Here is a 16,228-nt window from a genome sequence, read left to right as displayed (position 1 = left end):
AGAGGCCCCATCTCTAAGCATCATCAGATTGAGTTTCCACTCTCTTAATACCCCACAATTGGGATTAAATGTCAACCCTGGAAACCTTGGGGGAACACAAACCATATCCAAACCATAGCACCTGCCTTAAAAACAAAAACAAAAAAACCAAGAACAGGAGTCTTGTTTCTAGAAAATATAAAGAATAACTACAGATTAATAAGTAAAAATCTGATCACTCAATTAAAAAAAGAAAAGGTTAAAGGACTTCAGTAAAGACTTAATATAGTAACATCAATGATCATTAAATACATTATTGTGATCATTATTAGGCCTGAGAGAAATGTAAATTAAAACCATAATGCTACTACACACTCATCAGAGTAGCTAAAAAGTATTAAAATAGACAATATCAAGTATTATAAGGGTGTGACACACCAAGAGCTCTTGATATTTCTGATAAGAGTATAGAGTGGAATAAGCATTTAGAAAACTGTCTGTGAAAGTTAAATGAATTCATAATCTATGTTTCAGCAACTTCATTCCTAAGTAAATACCCAATAAAATACTTGTACACATTTACCTAAAGAACATGCCCTAGATTGTTCATAGCAGTATGTTCTGAGAGCATATGCGGAATATTTATAGTTTTATTTGTAACAACCCTGCAGTCTGAACTACCTAACTACTCAATAGCAGAATAGTTAAATAAATTGTATATTTATGCAATGGAATATTATGCAGCAATAAAATAAACATTCTACAAATGTATACAACTGTTTGGGTGAAATTTCAAGCATAATATTGAGCAAAAGAAGCCCCAGTACACAAAAGAGTACTCTGTAATCATATTTGTATAAAATAGAAAAACATGCACACTGATTTATGGTGTTAGAAGACAGGAGAGTGATTACCCAGGGAAAAGGGAATGACCAAAACAGAGAAGAGAGGCTGCTGGGATTCTGGTAGTGTTCTCTTTATTGGTCTGAGTGTTGATTATAAAGGCTGTTGAGTTTTTGAAAATGCATCGTGCCGTTTTCTCTATAATGCCTTAATAAAGGGGAAAAAGGATTTCTTCACATCAAACCAAAAAGTACATGGAAAGAGTATTCACATTTCTTGTCAGATAAGTTGTAATGGTCAGTTCTTTCTGTGTTCTGAAAGAATAGTACTGTTAAGTAATGTTAATAAAGCTCTTTTTATTAGTACATTTTAATGAAACTAGAATTTCTGATATAAATTTAAATAGTCTCTGACTATTAACAAATTCATTCCAGTTTGTTTAAAGATTTATTAAGTTCATATATATAGTGTAGAAATCTATATACATGTATCAAACATATAGTTTGCGATACAGTCCACTATACTAGTAGAGCTAGGTTTGCAGATTTATCTAATGAGAAAAGTTCTTTCCTTCAAAAATTTTTGAGATCACATTTTATAATAAAATCGTCTGCCAAGTAGTGCACATTTTAACAATTAGTTTTATTTCCCCCCTGCCTCTCTGGTACTAGGGAGTGAACCCAGGGGTGCTCTGCCACTGAGCTACATCCCCTGACCTTTTTATATCTTTTTTTGAAATGGGGTCTCACTGACTTGTTGAGGCTGATCTTGCACTTGTGATCTTCCTGTTTCAGCCTCCTTAATAGCTGCGTTTACAGATGTGTACCACGGTGCCCTGCAAATAATGACTTGTCTTTTCTTTTTAATGCCTTCTACTTCATTATTCACATCTTTATAGTGCCATATACACCTATTTATTGCGGTAAATGCGTTCTTTTTGTAGGGTTAAGTTAATGAAGTCTAATGAAATAAGATTATACATTAATCTTGTAAACTGTATTTCAAGGAGATAAAAGTATTTCAATATTCAAAGTTAATTTAGAAGAATAAGATTATTTAATAAAATATTGTTTTAGTAATGTGAGTTTTATGAGGGCAGGGACCTTGTATTTATTGCTTGTTACTCTGGCCCTAAGCCCAATGCATGTTACCTTGTATACAGTAGGTGCTCAAGTGAATTCATGCATAAACTTTTGTAGGGCCCCATTCTTTTGATTTTCCTCTCTTATTTGCAGATTCTTTGCCTACTCTTCTGCTATCTCAAGATTCTTTCTTTTTTTTTTTTTTTTTTTCCCTTCCCCCCACCCCTCCCACCCCTCTTTACCCTCTATACAGTAGTTCCTTCCTCCATACTTGCCCCCCTCCCTAACCCTAACTCTAACCCTTCCCTCCCCCCCATTATGTGTCAACCTCCACTTATTAGCGATATCATTCGTCCTTTGGCTTTTTGAGATTGGCTTATCTCACTTAGGATGATATTCTCCAATTTCATCCATTTGCCTGCAAATGCCATAATTTTGTCATTCTTTATGGCTGAGTAATATTCCATTGTGTATATATACCACAGTTTCTTTATCCACTCGTCAATTGAAGGGCATCTAGGTTGGTTCCATAGTCTGGCTATTGTGAATTGAGCAGCTATGAACATTGATGTGGCTGTATCTCTGTAGTATGCTGATTTTAAGTCCTTTGGGTATAGGCCAAGGAGTGGGATAGCTGGGTCAAATGGAGGGTCCATTCCAAGTTTTCTAAGGAATCTCCACACTGCTTTCCAGAGTGGCTGCACTAATTTGCAGCCCCACCAGCAATGTATGAGTGTACCTTTCTCCCCACATCCTCGCCAACACCTGTTGCTTGTATTTTTGATAATCGCCATTCTAATTGGGGTGAGATGGAATCTTAGGGTGGTTTTGATTTGCATTTCTCTTATTACTAGAGATGTTGAACATTTTTTCATATGTTTATTGATTGCTTGTACATCTTCTTCTGTGAAGTGTCTGTTCATTTCCTTAGCCCATTTGTCAATTGGATTATTTGTATTCTTGATGTAGAGTTTTTTGAGTTCTTTATAGATTCTGGAGATTAGTGCTCTATCTGAAGTATGATTGGCAAAGATATTCTCCCACTCTGTAGGCTCTTTCTTCACATTGCTGATAGTTTCCTTTGCTGAGAGAAAGCTTTTTAGTTTGAATCTATCCCAGTTATTGATTCTTGCTTTTATTTCTTGTGCTATGGGAGTCCTGTTAAGGAAGTCTGGTCCTAGACCAACAAGGTGAAGATTTGGACCTACTTTTTCTTCTATAATCTGCAGGGTCTCTGGTCTGATTCCGAGGTCCTTAATCCATTTTGAGTTTAGTTTCGTGCATGGTGAGAGATATGGGTTTAGTTTCATTCTGTTGCATATGGATTTCCAATTCTCCCAGCACCATTTGTTGAAGAGGCTATCTTTTCTCCATTGCATATTTTTGGCCCCTTTGTCTAGTATGAGAAAATTGTATTTATTTGGGTTTGTGTCCGTGTCCTCTATTCTGTACCATTGATCTACCTTTCTATTTTGGTACCAATACCATGCCGTTTTTGTTACTATTGCTTTGTAGTAGAGTTGAAAATCTGGTATTGCAATACCCCCTGTTTCACTCTTCCTGCTAAGGATTGCTTTAGCTATTCTGGGTTTCTTATTCTTCCAGATGAATTTCATAATTGCCTGCTCTATTTCTGTAAGGTACGTCATTGGGATTTTAATTGGAATTGCATTGAATTTGTATAGCACTTTAGGTAGTATGGCCATTTTGACAATATTAATTCTTCCTATCCAAGAACATGGAAGATCTTTCCATCTTCTAAGGTGTTCTTTAATTTCTTTCTTTAGTGTTGTATAGTTCTCATTGTAGAGGTCTTTCACCTCTTTTGTGAGATTGATTCCCAAGTATTTTATTTTTTTCGAGGCTATTGTGAATGGGGTAGTTTTCCTAATTTCTCTTTCTGAAGATTCATCACTTATGTATAAAAATGCGTTGGATTTATGGGCATTGATCTTGTAACCTGCTACTTTACTGAAATCACTTATGAGTTCTAAGAGTTTTCTGGTGGAATTTCCAGGTTCCTCTAAATATATAATCATGTCATCAGCGAACAGGGATAGTTTGAGTTCTTCTTTTCCAATTCGTATCCCTTTAATTTCTTTGGTTTGTCTAATTGCTCTGGCCAGAGTCTCAAGAACGATGTTGAATAGAAGTGGTGAAAGAGGGCATCCCTGCCTTGTTCCAGTTTTTAGGGGGAATGCTTTCAGTTTTTCACCATTTAGAATGATATTAGCCATGGGCTTAGCATAAATGGCCTTTACAATATTAAGGAATGTTCCCACTATCCCTATTTTTTCTAGTGTTTTGAGCATGAAGGGGTGCTGTATTTTATCAAATGCTTTTTCTGCATCTATTGAAATAATCATATGATTCTTGACTTTAAGTCTATTAATATGGTGAATTACGTTTATTGATTTCCTGATGTTGAACCAACCTTGCATCCCTGGGATAAAACCCACTTGATCGTGGTGCACTATCTTTTTAATATGTTTTTGTATGCGATTTGCTAAAATTTTGTTGAGAATTTTTGCGTCGATGTTCATTAAGGATATTGGTCTGAAATTTTCTTTCCTTGATGAGTCTGTGTCTGGTTTAGGTATCAGTGTGATATTGGTTTCATAGAATGAGTTTGGGAGGGTACCCTCCTCTTCTATTTCATGGAATACTTTGAGAAGTATTGGAATGAGCTCTTCTTTAAAGATTTTGTAGAACTCAGCTGAGAACCCGTCTGGTCCTGGACTTTTCTTTGTTGGTAGGCTTTTGATGACCTCTTCTACTTCATTACTTGAAATTGATCTATTTAAATTTTGTATGTCCTCCTCGCTCAATTTAGGCAATTCATATGTCTCTAGAAACCTGTTGATGTCTTCGAAATTTTCTATTTGGTTAGAATATGGATTTTCAAAATAGCTTCTAATTATGTTTTGTATTTCAATCGTGTCTGTTGTGATATTTCCTTGTTCATTCCGAATTTTGGTGATTTGGGTTTTCTCTCGTCTTCTCTTTGTTAGAGTGGCTAAGGGTTTATCAATTTTGTTTATTTTTTCAAAGAACCAACTATTTATTTTGTCAATTTTTTGTATAGTTTCTTTTGTTTCAATTTCGTTGATTTCAGCTCTGAGTTTAACTATTTCCTGTCTTCTACTACTTTTGGTGTTGTTCTGTTCTTCTTTTTCTAGGGCTTTGAGCTGAAGTGTTAGGTTGTTTATTTGTTGATTTTTACTTCTTTTATTGAATGCGCTCCATGAAATAAATTTTCCTCTAAGTACTGCTTTCATAGTGTCCCAAAGATTTTGATATGATGTTTCTTTGTTCTCATTTACCTCTAGGAATTTTTTAATTTCCTTCCTAATATCTTCTGTTATCCATTCATCATGTAATAGCATATTGTTTAATCTCCAGGTGTTGGAGTAGCTTCTGTTTTTTACTCTTTCATTTATTTCTAACTTCAAACCATTATGATCTGATAGAATACAAGGTAGTGTCTCTATCTTCTTGTATTTGCGTACATTAGCTTTGTGGCATAATATATGGTCTATTTTAGAGAAGGATCCATGTGCTGCTGAGAAGAAAGTGTATTCGCTCTTGATTGGATGGTATATTCTATAAATGTCCGTTAAGTCTAAATTATTGATTGTGTTATTGAGATCTATGGTTTCTTTGTTCAATTTTTGTTTGGAAGATCTGTCCAGTGGTGAGAGAGGCGTGTTAAAATCACCTAGTATTATTGTGTTATGGTCTATTTGGTTTCTGAAATTGAGAAGGATTTGTTTGACATACCTGGATGAGCCACTGTTTGGGGCATAGATGTTTATGATTGTTATGTCTTGCTGATTTATGGTTCCCTTAAGCAGTATGTAATGTCCTTCTTTATCCCTTTTGACTAGTTTTGACTTGAAGTCCACCTTATCTGTAATGAGGATGGATACCCCAGCTTTTTTGCTGAGTCCATGTGCATGATATGTTTTCCCCCATCCTTTCACCTTTAGTCTATGTGTATCTCTTTCTACGAGGTGAGTCTCTTGCAGGCAACATATTGTTGGATCTTTCTTTTTGATCCAATCTGCCAGTCTATGTCTTTTGATTGATGAGTTCAGGCCATTAATATTCAGGGTTATTATTGAGATATGATTAGTATTCCCGGTCATTTGTTTCATTTTATTTATTTATTTATTTATTTATTTATTTATTTATTTATTTTGAGACGACTTGGTTCTTCCTTTATTTGACAATCCCTTTAGGATGGTTCCTCCCAATGCTGATTTGTTTCTTTGTTTTTCATCTCTTCCTCATGGAATATTTTGCTGAGAATGTTCTGTAATGCTGGCTTTCTTTTTGTAAATTCTTTTAGCTTTTGTTTATCATGGAAGGATTTTATTTCATCATCAAATTTGAAGGTAAGTTTTGCTGGGTATAAGATTCTTGGTTGGCATCCATTTTCTTTCAGGGCTTGAAAAATGTTGTTCCAGGCCCTTCTAGCTTTTAGGGTCTGGATTGAAAAATCTGCTGATATCCGTATTGGTTTCCCCCTGAATGTAATTTGATTCCTCTCTCTTGCGGCCTTTAAAATTCTGTCTTTATTTTGTATGTTGGGCATTTTCATTATAATGTGCCTTGGTGTGGGTCTGTTGTAATTTTGTATATTTGGAGTCCTATAAGCCTCTTGTACTTGATCTTCCATTTCATTCTTCAGATTTGGGAAATTTTCTGATAGTATTTCATTGAATAGATTGTTCATTCCTTTGGTCTGTTTCTCTAAGCCTTCCTCAATTCCAATAATTCTCAAATTTGGTCTCTTCATGATATCCCATAGTTCTTGGAGATTCTGTTCATGATTTCTTACCATCTTCTCTGTTTGTTCAACTTTGTTTTCAAGGTTAAATATTTTATCTTCAATGTCTGATGTTCTGTCTTCCAGGTGTTCTATTCTATTGGTTATGCTTTCTATGGAGTTCTTAATTTGGTTTATTGTTTCCTTCATTCAAGATTCTTTCTTGAGTCGTCTTGTATTACTCTACTTTCTAATTTTTCTGGGTAGTTATCTATTTTTGAAAGTTAATCATATCTTTTTTTTTTTTACCATTATTTTTTTTTATTGTAAACAAATGGGATACATGTTGTTTCTGTGTTTGTACATGGTGTAAAGGCATACCATTTGTGTAATCATAAATTTACATAGAACAATGTTGTTTGATTCATTCTGTTATTTTTTCCCTTCCCCCCACCCTTCCCACCCCTCTTTTCCCTCTATACAGTACTTCCTCCATACTTGCGCCCCTCCCTAATCCTAACTCTAACCCTAATACTCACCCTTCCCTCCCCCCCATTATGTGTCATCCTCCACTTATTAGCGATATCATTCGTCCTTTGGCTTTTTGAGATTGGCTTATCTCACTTAGCATGCTATTCTCCAATTTCATCCATTTGCCTGCAAATGCCATAATTTTATCATTCTTTATGGCTGAGTAATATTCCATTGTGTATATATACCACAGTTTCTTTATCCACTCATCAATTGAAGGGCATCTAGGTTGGTTCCACAGTCTGGCTATTGTGAATTGAGCAGCTATGAACATTGATGTGGCTGTATCTCTGTAGTATGCTGATTTTAAGTCCTTTGGGTATAGGCCAAGGAGTGGGATAGCTGGGTCAAATGGAGGGTCCATTCCAAGTTTTCTAAGGAATCTCCACACTGCTTTCCAGAGTGGCTGCACTAATTTGCAGCCCCATTAGCAATGTATGAGTGTACCTTTCTCCCCACATCCTCGCCAACACCTGTTGTTGCTCGTATTCTTGATAATTGCCATTCTAATTGGGGTGAGATGGAATCTTAGGGTGGTTTTGATTTGCATTTCTCTTATTACTAGAGATGTTGAACATTTTTCCATATGTTTGTTGATTGCTTGTAGATCTTCTTCTGTGAAGTGTCTATTCATTTCCTTAGCCCATTTGTCGACTGGATTATTTGAATTCTTGGAGTAGAGTTTTTTGAGTTCTTTATAGATTCTGGAGATTAGTGCTCTATCTGAAGTATGATTGGCAAAGATATTCTCCCACTCTGTAGGCTCTTTCTTCACATTGCTGATAGTTTCCTTTGCTGAGAGAAAGCTTTTTAGTTTGAATCTATCCCAGTTGTTGATTCTAGCTTTTATTTCTTGTGCTATGGGAGTCCTGTTAAGGAAGTCTGGTCCTAGGCCGACATGTTGAAGATCTGGACCTACTTTTTCTTCTATAATCTGCAGGGTCTCTGGTCTGATTCCGAGGTCCTTAATCCATTTTGAGTTTAGTTTCGTGCATGGTGAGAGATATGGGTTTAGTTTCATTCTGTTGCATATGGATTTCCAATTCTCCCAGCACCATTTGTTGAAGAGGCTATCTTTTCTCCATTGCATATTTTTGGCCCCTTTGTCTAGTATGAGAAAATTGTATTTATTTGGGTTTGTGTCCGTGTCCTCTATTCTGTACCATTGATCTACCTTTCTATTTTGGTACCAATACCATGCCGTTTTTGTTACTATTGCTTTGTAGTAGAGTTGAAGATCTGGTATTGCAATACCCCCTGTCTCACTCTTCCTGCTAAGGATTGCTTTAGCTATTCTTGGTTTCTTATTCTTCCAGATGAATTTCATAATTGCTTGCTCTATTTCTGTAAGGTACGTCATTGGGATTTTAATTGGAATTGCATTGAATTTGTACAGCACTTTAGGTAGTATGGCCATTTTGACAATATTAATTCTTCCTATCAAAGAATGTGGAAGATCTTTCCATCTTCTAAGGTGTTCTTTAATTTCTTTCTTTAGTGTTGTATAGTTCTCATTGTAGAGGTCTTTCACCTCTTTTGTGAGATTGATTCCCAAGTATTTTATTTTTTTCAAGGCTATTGTGAATGGGGTAGTTTTCCTAATTTCTCTTTCTGAAGGTTCATCACTTATGTATAAAAATGTGTTGGATTTATGGGCATTGATCTTGTAACCTGCTACTTTACTGAATTCACTTATGAGTTCTAAGAGTTTTCTGGTGGAATTTCCAGGTTCCTCTAAATATATAATCATGTCATCAGCGAACAGGGATAGTTTGAGTTCTTCTTTTCCTATTCGTATCCCTTTAATTTCTTTGGTTTGTCTAATTGCTCTGGCCAGAGTCTCACGAACGATGTTGAATAGAAGTGGTGAAAGAGGGCATCCCTACCTTGTTCCAGTTTTTAGGGAGAATGCTTTCAGTTTTTCACCATTTAGAATGATATTAGCCATGGGTTTAGCATAAATGGCCTTTACAATGTTAAGGAATGTTCCCACTATCCCTATTTTTTCTAGTGTTTTGAGCATGAAGGGGTGCTGTATTTTATCAAATGCTTTTTCTGCATCTATTGAAATAATCATGTGATTCTTGACTTTAAGTCTATTAATATGGTCAATTGCATTTATTGATTTCCGGATGTTGAACCAACCTTGCATCCCTGGGATGAAACCCACCTGATCATGGTGCACTATCTTTTTAATATGTTTTTGTATGCGATTTGCTAAAATTTTGTTGAGAATTTTTGCGTCGATGTTCATTAAGGATATTGGTCTGAAATTTTCTTTCCTTGATGAGTCTGTGTCTGGTTTAGGTATCAGTGTGATATTGGCTTCATAGAATGAGTTTGGGAGGGTTCCCTCCTCTTCTATTTTATGGAATACTTTGAGAAGTATTGGAATGAGCTCTTCTTTAAAGATTTTGTAGAACTCAGCTGAGAATCCATCTGGTCCCGGACTTTTCTTTGTTGGTAGGCTTTTGATGACTTCTTCTATTTCAGTACTTGAAATTGGTCTATTTAAATTGTTTATGTCCTCCTCGTTCAGTTTAGGCAATTCATGTCTCTAGAAACCTGTTGATGTCTTCGAAATTTTCTATTTTGTTGGAGTATAGATTTTCAAAATAGCTTCTAATTATGTTTTGTATTTCAATCCTGTCTGTTATGATATTTCCTTGTTCATTCCGAATTTTAGTGATCTGGGTTTTGTCTCGTCTTCTCTTTGTTAGTGTGGCTAAAGGTTTATCAATTTTGTTTATTTTTTCGAAGAACCAACTATTTATTTTGTCAATTTTTTGTATTGTTTCTTTTGTTTCAATTTCATTGATTTCAGCTCTGAGTTTAACTATTTCCTGTCTTCTACTACTTTTGATGCTGTTCTGTTCTTCTTTTTCTAGGGCTTTGAGCTGTAGTGTTAGGTCGTTTATTTGTTGAGTTTTACTTCTTTTATTAAATGCGCTCCATGAAATAAATTTTCCTCTAAGTTCTGCTTTCATAGTGTCCCAGAGATTTTGATATGATGTTTCTTTGTTCTCATTTACCTCTAAGAATTTTTTAATTTCTTTCCTAATATCTTCTGTTATCCATTCATCATATAATAGCATATTGTTTAATCTCCAGATGTTGGAATAGTTTCTGTGTTTTACTCTTTCATTTATTTCTAACTTCAATCCATTATGATCTGATAGAATACATGGTAGTGTCTCTATCTTCTTGTATTTGCTAACATTAGCTTTGTGGCATAATATATGGTCTATTTTAGAGAAGGATCCATGTGCTGCTGAGAAGAAAGTGTATTCGCTCTTGGTTGGATGGTATATTCTATAAATGTCCGTTAAGTCTAAATTATTGATTGTGTTATTGAGATCTATGGTTTCTTTGTTCAATTTTTGTCTGGAAGATCTGTCCAGTAGTGAGAGAGGCGTGTTAAAATCACCTAGTATTATTGTGTTATGGTCTATTTGGTTTCTGAAATTGAGAAAGATTTGTTTGACATACATGGAAGAGCCACTGTTTGCGGCATAGATGTTTATGATTGCTATATCTTGCTGATTTATGCTTCCCTTAAGCAGTATGAAATGATCTTCTTTATCCCTTCTGACTAACTTTGGCTTGATGTCCACATTATCGGAAATGAGGATGGATACTCCAGCTTTTTTGCTGAGTCCATGTGCATGGTATGTTTTTCCCCATCCTTTCACCTTTAGTCTATGGGTATCTTTTTCTATGAGGTGAGTCTCTTGCAGGCAACATATTGTTGGATCTTTCTTTTTAATCCAATCTGCCAATCTATGTCTTTTGATTGATGATTTCAGGCCATTAACATTCAGGGTTATTATAGAGATATGATTTGGTTTCCCGGTCATTTGGTTCATTTTTAAAATTTTGTTTATTTATTTGTTTGACACAACTTGTTTCCTCCTTTATTTGACAATTCCTTTAGGATAATTCCTCCCTTTGCTGATTTGCTTCTTTGTTTTTCATCTCTTCCTCATGGAATATTTTGCTGAGAATGTTCTGTAATGCTGGCTTTCTTTTTGTAAATTCTTTTAGCTTTTGTTTATCATGGAAGGATTTTATTTCATCGTCAAATTTGAAGGTAAGTTTTGCTGGGTATAAGATTCTTGGTTGGCATCCATTTTCTTTCAGGGCTTGAAAAATGTTGTTCCAGGCCCTTCTAGCTTTTAGGGTCTGGATTGAAAAATCTGCTGAAATCCGTATTGGTTTCCCCCTGAATGTAATTTGGTTCTTTTCCCTCGCGGCCTTTAAAATTCTGTCTTTATTTTGTATGTTAGGTATTTTCATTATAATGTGCCTTGGTGTGGATCTGTTGTAATTTTGTGTATTTGGAGTCCTATAAGCCTCTTGAACTTGATTTTCCATTTCATTCTTCAGATTTGGGAAATTTTCTGATATTATTTCATTGAATAAATTGTTCATTCCTTTGGCTTGTTTCTCTAGGCCTTCCTCAATCCCAATAATTCTTAAATTTGGCCTTTTCATGATATCCCATAGTTCTTGTAGATTCTGTTCATGATTTCTTACCATCTTCTCTGTTTGTTCAACTTTGTTTTCAAGGTTAAATATTTTGTCTTCAATGTCTGAGGTTCTGTCTTCCAGGTGTTCTATCCTACTGGATATGCTTTCTATGGAGTTCTTAATTTGGTTTATTGTTTCCTTCATGTCAAGGATTTCTGTTTGGTTTTTTTTCAATATCTCTAACTCCTTATTGAAATGATCTTTTGCTTCCTGTATTTGCTCTTTTAATTGTCGATTGGTGCGATCATTCAATGCCTGCATTTGCTCTTTTCATCTCATCATTCAGTGAGTGCATTTGCTCTTTCATCTCATCGTTTGCCTCTCTGATCATTTTAATTATGAGCATTCTGAACTCCTTTTCTGTCATTTCTTCTGCCATGCTGTCATTGGGTTTTATTGATGTAACATCTAGATTTGTTTGCAGCATTTTCTTTCCTTGTTTTCTCATATTGTTCAGGTATCAGTGGACCACTGAGATATTGCAGATTTCTTCTATTGACTTACAATGTCCCTGAAGATTTCTCCATATATCCTTCCTTAGCCTTCAGTAGGCTGAAGTCTTGGAGGAAGTTGATAATGCGGTGCTCCACAAGGAAGCTGCCTCTCTAGGAGTGGTGGCCTTCAGGTGGGGTATAATCCCTGCTAGTGGGCAGAGGTGCCTCTACTTGTTGACCAATGGTCATCCAAAGGGGACCTAGGCTGCGGGCTGAGGCAAGGCCTATTTGGGCCTGAGTCTCTGGTTTTACCGTCCTTGTGGGGAAACCTCACCCAGCAGGGAAGACTCACCCGGTGGGGAGGAGTCGCTGGTCAATTCCCTCCTAGAGGTTCCCCTCAATTTACAGCTACCGCCTGGGCTGGGCTGCCTTCCTCCGCAAAGTTCCCAGGGGCCCGGCCCTACCTCCTGGGCCTGGGAGCCTCACCCTTCGCAGATGAATCTCCTTAGGCTGCCCCTTCTCAGAGAATCTGCCCGCAGTCCTGGAACCTTCGCTCCGCCCCTAAGCCTGTCTCTGTGCAGCTGTTCCACCCAGAAGCCTCTTAGATCCTGGGACCCTGCTCTGGTTCTAATCGCCTGGCTATGGGGCCCCTCCTCTGAGCAGCCACCTGGGGTCCCGTACAATCGCTCTGAGACCCAGAGACCCGCCACATGCCAGACATGTATTCTGGTGCGGTCACTAGGAGTCCAAGAACCTCACTGCGTGCCTCCTCCTCCCACCAACCACCCGTAACCCTGGGCAATCAGTCACTCCGAGTCGAAGTGACCCTCCCCATTCCTCCTCCTTCTCCAGATAACCCCCCAGGTGTTCAGGAACGGTCTCTCTGAGTGGCTCTGAATCCACGTGACCTTCTGCACGCGTCCTCTGGGCAACCCCCCGGAGCTCTGGTGCGGCCACTCGAGACCAAGCGACCCACCACACTTCCCCTCCAGGCAGCCCCCCTGTGTTCAGGAGCTGTCACTTTAAGTCCAAACAACTCACCACTCGCCTTCTCCTCTGAGCAGCCGCCTGGAGCGCTAATGCAGTCACTGCGAGTCCAAACGACCCGCAGCGCTCCTCCTCCTCTGGGCAGGCCCCAGGGTTCAGAAGCGGTCGTTCAGAGTCCAAACAGCTCGCCGCGGAGCTTCTCCTCTGGCAACCGCCTGCAGCTCCGGTGCAGTCACTCCGAATCCAAGCGGCCACGCTCCTCCTCCTCCTCCTCCTGAGGGCAGGCCCCGGTGTCCTGAGTCCACAAAGCTCTCCTCGCCACTCCTCCCCTGGGCAGCTGCCGGAGCCCCAGTGGTTGCTCCGAGTCCCAGCGCTGTGCCGTAATCATATCTTAATTTGACCATTTAAGGTAGCAAAATTTCATTTGGAAAAAGTTATAAAATGATATAAAGATGTTCTGGGTCTCAGGAGACCAAGTGTTGGTACCAGTTTTCACTATTACTGAAGGTGTGATACTGAACAGATGCTATCATGTGTTGGTGCTTCATTTCCCTTTTAATTCAAGGGGATTGTTCTAGATTAGGGGTTAACAATTCAAATGGCTGGAGGGGACATGCAATTAGTACAAATAAGAGAACTGGGTAGGGTACAGGAAAGAGTTGTAGTGACTTTGATATAGTTTATGCTCCATTGAAGGACTTCTTGCTAGCCTTTAATGAAAATTTGCAATTATGAATGAATTTGACCAGAGACAAACACTTGTGTTGTTTTAGCCTAATAGTTCTTCAGGTTGGTTACATTTAAGAATTATCTGGGGAGCCAGGTGTGGTAGTGCTTGCCTGGATTCCCAGTCACTTGGAAGGCTGAAGTAGGAGGATGGAGAATTCGAGGCCAGCCTCAGCAACATATCTAGGCCCTGAGCAACTTAGGAGGGCCCTGCTTCTAAATAAAAATAAGGACTGGGGAGGTAGCTCAGTGGTAAACTGCCCTGGGTTCAGTCCCCAGTACACTCCCCTGTCCCCCACCCCAAAATGACCTAGGGAGAGTTTTTTCCCTCCCTCCTCAAAGCACTGGTGCTTAGATACTGCTTTCAGAGGTCTGATTTATTAAAAAAAAAAAAAAAAAAAAAAAAAAAAAAAAAAAAAAAAGCTAGAAGCTCCCCAGATGCTTCTTAATGGGCAGCTAGGTTTTGAATGATTAATTGGACTCTAAGTAGGTTGGTTTTCATATCTGGTTTTTGGAAACAAGCAAATGTTTGTTTAGAAACAGACAACAAGCAGTGACCAAGACGGTGTCAACATTCAGACAAATAAGTCTTTTTCTTTGCAGTGAACTTTAATCAAAGTTATTGTTGGGATTGTCTACCCAGGGACGATGTTGGATTCTAAATAACCATCAAAGAGAGCTTGAATTTTGGTCATTATGCCAGGTTTTCCTGTTTATCAGTTTGTTTCACCCAAACCATTCACTTTATTTCTCTCTACTTGTGGGCATATGTAATGGTTTCTGCCATTACAGCTTTTGTCTGGGGTTAAGTTTCATTATGTGCATATTCAAAGTTTTGTTATGGGCCAGTCTTGCTGAAGATGCCTCTTCTAGGAAAGCACTTTAATTAAAATTGGAGACTCCTGATTCTAACCAGGGCTAGAAAGCATTTCTGTATGTTTAAGCATGATTTTCTTTAATGCAAATTGAAAAAAAGGAGAACCTTTTGTCTGTGTTCGCTTAGATTGTCAAATCTGCATTTGGCTATATCCTGATATTTTTGGAAGAGTTATGTTTCTTTTATTCAGAGTATGATCTCTAGCTTACCCTTCTTTCTTCCTCTTCTATCAGTGTTTACTGTCACAACCAAAGTTCTGGGCCATTCAGACATCAGCCTTGATCCTGCGGACGAAACTTGAGCGAGGAAGTACACGTCGAGTGGAACGGGCCATGAGGCAGACGCAGGTAGGGATGAGTGTGTCAGGTTTGGATTCCTTCTCGCTCTTCTGCTGTGAGGCAGCATGCATGTATGTGATGAGTGGAAGAATGAGATGGCTTGTGAGTTACTCAAACACGTGGCTGTTTATTGGTTACAATGTGGGCTCTAAAGTTTGACTGCTTGGCCTCCACACTCAACTCTCAGTTTGTCGCTCTGTGGTCTTGGTAGTTAACCTCAGTAAGCCTCACTTTCTTCTTTATTCTTTCTTTTTTTTTTTTTAGACTTTTAAAAAATTATTTATTTTAGCTTTTCATTTTGAAATAATTATAGTTGCATAAGAAGTTACAAAGCTAGTACAAGAGTACTGTGAACCCTTCACTCCATTTGGGGTGCCATGGGAGACCAAGGTTACATTTTATATAATTATGATACAATATCAAAATAAGGAAATCTACAATGATCCAAAATGTATGCAGTTCTTGCCATTTTATCACATGTGGACTTATACAACCACAATCACAACCAAGACACAGAACCTTTTATCCATACAAAGAACTCCTTTGTGCTATCCCTTTATAATTATATTCATTCTCTCTCCCCTCTAGCAAACAATCTGATTTTCATCTATATCATTTTATTTCTAGAATGTTATATATATACAACCATGTACTATATGACCCATTGACCTTGACTTTTTTCACTCATCCTAATACCCATGAGATCTTTTTGTTGTATGTTTCAATAGTTCATTTTAGGCTGGATAGTATTCCATGGTGAGAATACTAAAAAATAGTTTTTATTATTTTATTAATTTTTTAGGAAACTTCCACTAAGTACTGACATTTGATTGAGAAAGTATGATTTGTCGGTGTTCTTTCAAGTAGACATGGTGTTCCATGAAAAAAAGTGGCTAGTTTAGCTCACATCTTTTTTTTTGTGTGTGTGTGTTGATCTTTTTTTTTTTTTTTTTACTATAAACAAATGGGATACATGATGTTTCTCTATTTGTACATGGAGTCAAGGCATACCATTTGTGTAATCATAAATTTACATAGGGTAATGTTTGATTCATTCTGTTATTTTTCCCCTCCCCCTCCCACCCCTCTTTTCCCTCTATACAGTCCTTCCTTCCTCCATTCTTACCACC

At 37.6% G+C, this 16,228-nt stretch overlaps 1 protein-coding gene across 1 annotated transcript in view; it reads left to right on the top strand.

Moving 5' to 3' along the window:
- Nucleotides 1-16,228, top strand: part of TTC27 (tetratricopeptide repeat domain 27) — a 233,296-nt gene that overhangs the window by 67,218 nt on the left and 149,850 nt on the right. The window contains exon 10 of the mRNA XM_079109989.1: nt 14,994-15,107. Within this exon, the coding sequence (XP_078966115.1) occupies nt 14,994-15,107 (114 nt within the window). The remainder of the gene's footprint in view (nt 1-14,993; nt 15,108-16,228) is intronic.

The sequence above is a fragment of the Sciurus vulgaris genome, assembly GCF_902686455.1.
Source record: "Sciurus vulgaris genome assembly, chromosome: 14".
Lineage (NCBI taxonomy): Eukaryota > Metazoa > Chordata > Mammalia > Rodentia > Sciuridae > Sciurus > Sciurus vulgaris.
This window is presented reverse-complemented; position numbering and strand designations above follow the sequence as displayed.